This window comes from Lactuca virosa, chromosome 3 (genome assembly GCF_052849685.1).
Source record: "Lactuca virosa cultivar CGN04683 chromosome 3, Lactuca_virosa_CGN04683_v6, whole genome shotgun sequence".
In the NCBI taxonomy this organism is placed as follows: domain Eukaryota; kingdom Viridiplantae; phylum Streptophyta; class Magnoliopsida; order Asterales; family Asteraceae; genus Lactuca; species Lactuca virosa.
In genome coordinates, this window is record NC_136428.1 from 188,981,872 (window position 1) to 188,987,738 (window position 5,867).

The following is a 5,867-nucleotide window of genomic DNA, read 5'->3' on the forward strand; positions in this document are numbered from 1 at the left end:
ACTTACTACTTCTCATTGTTCACAGCACCGGTGGCGGTCACCGAGACTCTGGAACAACTTAGACGCAGATTCCTTTGGGGCGGAGATGAAGATAAACGGAAAATACACTGGGTGGCATGGGATAAAGTAATAGCTTCAAAATCTGATGGTGGGCTTGGCGTAGGATCAATACGCGCGATGAATGTCAGCCTAATAGTCAAATGGTGGTGGCGTCTGAAAAAAGAGGGGGACTCACTATGGGGGCGCACGATAAAAGGTATACACAACTTATACAATAAACCTCACGATTATTTTTCTAGCAGGTACATCAATGGCGTGTGGCATAACATTGCAACCATAAAGAAGGATCTCAAGAGGCGTAACCTGGAAATAGGGGATGTGTTCGAACTACAGCTCAGATCCGGTGACAACACCCAGTTCTGGTATGACAAATGGACCGATGGAGACCAATTGAAGAACAAATACCCCGACCTGTTCAACCTGGAGACAAGGAAAACATGTAAAGTAGCGGACAGAATCATTGACGGCAGTTTTGTAGGTCATTGGAATTCTTGCCCTGTTGAATCTGGACTATCTGAGAATCTGGACAACCTAACGAATGAACTGTCCACGGTAAACTTGGCGAGCGGGTGTGATCAATGGAAAAGTAGACTTGATGTAGATGGTCACTATACGGTTGGGGCACTACGGAGGTTAATCGACAAAAAATCTGTTCCAAGTTAGATACTACCACCTATGATATGGCACAGGGACGCACCGATCAAGGTGAACTTCTTTATTTGGAGAGCACTACAAAAAAAAAATCCCTTCTATGATGGCTCTAAGATCACGGGGTGTGGAGCTCGACTCGACATGCTGTGGTGCTTGCTTTGCTAGTGACGAATGTTCCGATCACATCCTAGTAACATGCCCGTATACGAGTGCAATAAGAGACAAAATATTTGACTGGTGTGGCATCAAGCACCAAACATTTCACAATGTCAGGGATCTAATATGCTTTGCTACAAGCTGGGGTCGGTGTTCAAAAAAGAAAAAAAGGCTCACGATGATATGCTACGGGCTTATATGGAGCCTCTGGAAATATAGAAATGACCGGACTTTTAATCTGAAATTTATCAGTACCTTTTGCAGAGCTGAGCAGATAAAATCCTTGGTGTATCTCTGGATCAAATGCAGAGAAAAAAGTGGTTTATGTGAATGAAACGTGTGGTCATCATCTCCTTTCAATTTTCCTAGTTTTCCTATGTATTTTTCTTTACTTAACACTATTATCTGTATGTCTTTTTTCCTTTTTCTGTTTCTGCTCTTCTCTAGTTTCTTACTAGTTGGGGTTCATTTTAATATAATTTTGCTGTTTCTAAAAAAAATATATCTTTTTAAGGTTGTCACACACTCAGCATATATTAATTAAATTCATAAATACAATTCAGTTTTTTAAACAAAAAAGAAGAATCTTTATTAATTTGATATGAATAAATTGATATCGTGAATAAAAATCCACAAAGTAATCTTTTTTCCCACTCATTATTGCCTTTAAGTAGCTTTTCGACCTTTGCTTAACCAGTCATTAAGATCTCTCTCTCTCTCTCTCTCTCTCTCTCTCTCACATAGTTGTTAACATCACGAAACCCTAGCAACAAGAACAAAATATAACAGAAGGGGGAAGATGGGTAGAGGAAAGATTGCAATCAGGAGAATAGACAACTCAACCAGTAGGCAAGTGACGTTCTCAAAGAGACGGAATGGGTTACTGAAGAAAGCAAAAGAGTTAGCCATTTTATGTGATGCTGAAGTTGGAGTCATCATCTTCTCCAGTACCAATAAGCTCTATGAATTCTCAAGTGCAAGGTTTAACATAAATTTCAATGTCATTTTCTACATTTTTTTTTTTGATATCATAATCTATCTTTTTTTAGCAACTCCATAATCTCTATTACAACTAAACCAATTCCTAAGGATACAGATAGATTATAGATAGATATTATATATGGTGGCTGATTTGAAATTACTCTAGTTTGAAAGCATCGATCAACTTAACTCCAATTACCAGAGATGCAGCATCTATCAGCCAGGTTGATTTTCTCTTTTTTATGAACCAAAATCTGATGAACATCTTATAAGCATTCTGACCATAAAGATAAAGATGTTACTATTTCATGAGAAAGATTTTATAAGTTTAAATAATATGATACCTAGGACAACTCTATTTAAAGATACTAAATTACTAATGATTTCATATATTTATGATTTTCCCTTTATACACATTTTCATTACTATTTTTCATTTTCATTTAATCTTCATGACCGAAACAGAGTTATGGTACGTATGATTTTGGATTGAAGTTTAGCGTTTTATCCTGGAGACTATAATTTCTCTCTCTATATATCATGACATAAAAAAGACTTTGTAGTTGCTAACCAAGAATTTATTTTTATATTTTGTCTACAATTCAGCATGAAATCAGTGATTCAACGCTACAATAAATCAAAAGAAGAAACCAATCAACTGGTGAATTCGATGTCAGACGTCAAGGTACGTAATGAGATATCTTAATATTTGAATCAATAAATCAATAAAAAAGGAAAGTGAAGTATAACTACTAATTAAATACTTGATATAAATGTTTCGACAAAACCCTAAATTTTTTTTTTTTTAACACAGAAATCTAATTTACTCTTAATAACTTAATTACGAAATTTGAACTCTTAACCTAAAATAGATCGGACGACACCTAGTAAAGAAGCACATATAGTGTTTAATAACACCTTATAATATTCATGAAATCCTTCCGCCATAAGAAAAACGAACTATTTTTCAATGGAATTATATGATCTTCAAGTTGTGTGCATCTTTGGTCTCTCATCTTTGCCAGCCCATGTACCTTTTACAGAAAACTTCTTCGCTTGTTGAGTAATTAACATTATATTATGATTTATTGAATATTAATTTAATATTATAAATCTAAACTAAGATAAAAACTTAATCATGGATATATGTATAGTAAGCATTAATAGTTTCCTTGGCTATGAGATTAAAATATGTGATCCAAATTTGATACTGACTTTTGCTTTGAGTATCTAAAGTTTCCCAATTAAGTAGCTAGTGGGAATAATGATAGTTAAACTTGATTGAATGTGAAGTGATTACCTTTTTTAATCTCAACACATATCCTCTGACATGTGTCCCATATCAGCCAAGGAAACAAGGTGCATACTTAATTATTCTTGACACTTGCAAAAGTATGCTCGTAACGTTCTAATTGGTATAAGTGAAAGTGCATAGATTCTTTTGACCGAATTTCCTCATCATCTAGCTAGACATATAGTTCCATTGATAGGTAGTTTGTTTTTCTTGTTCCGGTGGCATTCAAGGAATATTCAAAAAGCTCAAATATAAGAACAGAATTATTCAATATAGACCATGAAACTTAATATTAACTCTCATAATCTTAATGAGAAATTTAAAATATACAAATATTATATCACCAAAATTATGTTAATTCTTAATATTTCACGAACCGAGTCGAGTACTCCCAAGCTAGCTCGAAACTCAACTCGATTAAAAAACACGACTCAAGCCCTAATTTCAAGCTCGGGCTCAAACTCAGTAAAGTAGTTGACACTTTTGAGCTTGGTTTGTCTGGTCTTGATTAGTTATAAAAAATAAATATTACACAAAATTGCAATAAAAAATATGATTAAGCTCACGAGTTTGACTCAACTCGGTCAATTATGTCAATTTTAATAAAATAAAGCGTAAAAGTGTAAATATAACTAAACTCGATTAAGCTCAAAAGCCCAGTATTCTACAGGCTCGACTCGATAATATACTCGAGTAGCTTGACTCGACTCACCCGATTCAATTTCGTGTTGGTCTCGAGTATTTTACGTGTTGGCTCGGCTCGATTACATCCCTTAATTTCATATCTTGAGTGATACTTTTATTGCAATTAAGTATACTCATCTTTTTAGCTAATTTTCTCATACATTTGATGGGTCTATATATTAACTCAACGCATGATTGTTAGTTTTGCCAAATGGAGGTCGCAATATTGAAGCAACAGTTGCAGAATCTGCATGAAGCTCATAGGTAAACAAATCAAAGCAACAAAACATGTCCAACATTATGATGATAATTAAATTAATAAACCATTTGTTATGTTGGGTGTTACAAACTTTTTATGTTTGATTGGCCTTTTTGATATCATTAGGCAACTTATGGGAGAAGAACTCTGTGGTTTGGGAGTTGAAGACCTGCAAAAACTCGAGAACCAATTGGAAATAAGCTTGCAAGGTATTCGAATGAAAAAGGTAATTAATAAGAGTTGGTCAATGTACTCCAGAATACACATTCGTGGAGATGATTTCTTTTTGAACTTATTCATTGGAAAAAATATATATTAATGAATAAGTTAATTTCATCCTGCTGAACAAGTTTTGTATATATTTTGATTTCTCTTTTTGTCTAAATTTCCTGAAAAGACCATCTTTAATATAATTTGCAGGAAGAGATTCTAACCAATGAGATAGAGGATCTCACGAGAAAGGTCTTTGTTCTAGTGCTTTTATAAACATATATATAAATTAATGCGTATAAAAAAATCATTATCTAAATGGAACAAATAAGAAACTATGTTGTTATATTATGAAATTAATTACCCATTATGTTACTTTCCAATTAATTAGAATGTATGAGTCAACAAGTGATTTAATGAATATCATATCTTAACAACCTATGCTTCAAATGCTTTTTGATTTGACAAAAAAAGGGAATTTTGTGGACTAAAATATAGATCTTGCAAAAAAAATTCTTAAACAACCAAAAATTAGAACTTTGTTGGAATACTAAATATTGGTATTAATGAGAATTTTCCCATTGTATAGGGGAGCCAGATACATCAACAAAACATCGAACTCTACAAGAAGGTAATCATAATTTATTAATTTTATGACATGATCACAATTAGTCTCTGATTATTTTCATGAAATTATTCAATCAATATATATTTATGAAAGAAAAATCTTTGTATCAGATTCATGAAGCAAGAGCATATGCCGCTAGCTATGATGAAACTAGTTCAATGCATGAAACTCCATTGTTATCCAAGTATGCAGCTCCACCAATCAGCAGCTATGCCAACTTGAGCATTGGAGGACTCTTCACATACGGATAAACTTATAATGTGATGTTTTCATTTCTTGACACAAGCTTCCCTTTTAATGTGATATTTTCATTTCATGAAATGAATGCATGTTCGATGCAAGCAAATAATCCTTTTTGTGATTTCAATACCTATATTTTTCAAGGTCATTTCAAAATTTCTGGCCTTTGAGTATCGTATATTGTGTCATTTTACTCATTTATACATAACAGTATGCAAACTATATATACAAGGGCATGCTACCGGCAATTGTTCCCATGTAATTAAACCTTTTTCTTATGTTCCTTTTATGGTACCTTTTTTTCAGTTTCTTTTTGTAATATTTTGGTTCCATATATTTGCATGCAAATGAATTAATATGATAAATTAATTGGAACTTATTTAAGGTAACTATAAAGCTTATGATAGAAGAATAGAAGCCTTGTGGCACATTAGTCGAAGTACGTAGGAGGTGCCGATCTATACATCCCTTTAGGTGAGGACCACAAGTTATAATTACGAGTGTCAACTTTCTAAGCTTACGCACTAAAATCGTCATCTGAACTGTTCAGCAAGGTGATGCAAGCAACAGTGTGTTTCTTTTAGGCCCCATATGCATGATTCATGGTCCACTTATTTCTGGTTTTTGTTCTGGACTTGGGTTCATCCAACTCTGAGATTTTTCCATTTTTGTTGTTAGACTACCGACGATAAATATTATTACGGT

The 5,867-nt window shown here is 33.5% G+C and overlaps 1 protein-coding gene across 2 annotated transcripts; it reads left to right on the top strand.

Moving 5' to 3' along the window:
* Positions 1–1,574: 1,574 nt before the first annotated feature.
* Positions 1,575–5,470, top strand: LOC145166870 (MADS-box transcription factor 23-like). 2 transcript variants are annotated; one of them, XM_079085925.1, is made up of 7 exons: positions 1,575–1,848; positions 2,454–2,532; positions 4,028–4,089; positions 4,211–4,310; positions 4,505–4,546; positions 4,884–4,925; positions 5,033–5,470. In XM_079085925.1, exons 1-7 carry the CDS (start codon positions 1,667–1,669, stop codon positions 5,171–5,173), a joined length of 648 nt encoding a protein of 215 aa, XP_078942051.1. In that variant the 5' UTR covers positions 1,575–1,666; the 3' UTR covers positions 5,174–5,470. The 2 variants fall into 2 exon arrangements, with proteins under 2 accessions (XP_078942051.1, XP_078942052.1); XM_079085926.1 differs by lacking the exon at positions 4,505–4,546.
* Positions 5,471–5,867: the final 397 nt, after the last annotated feature.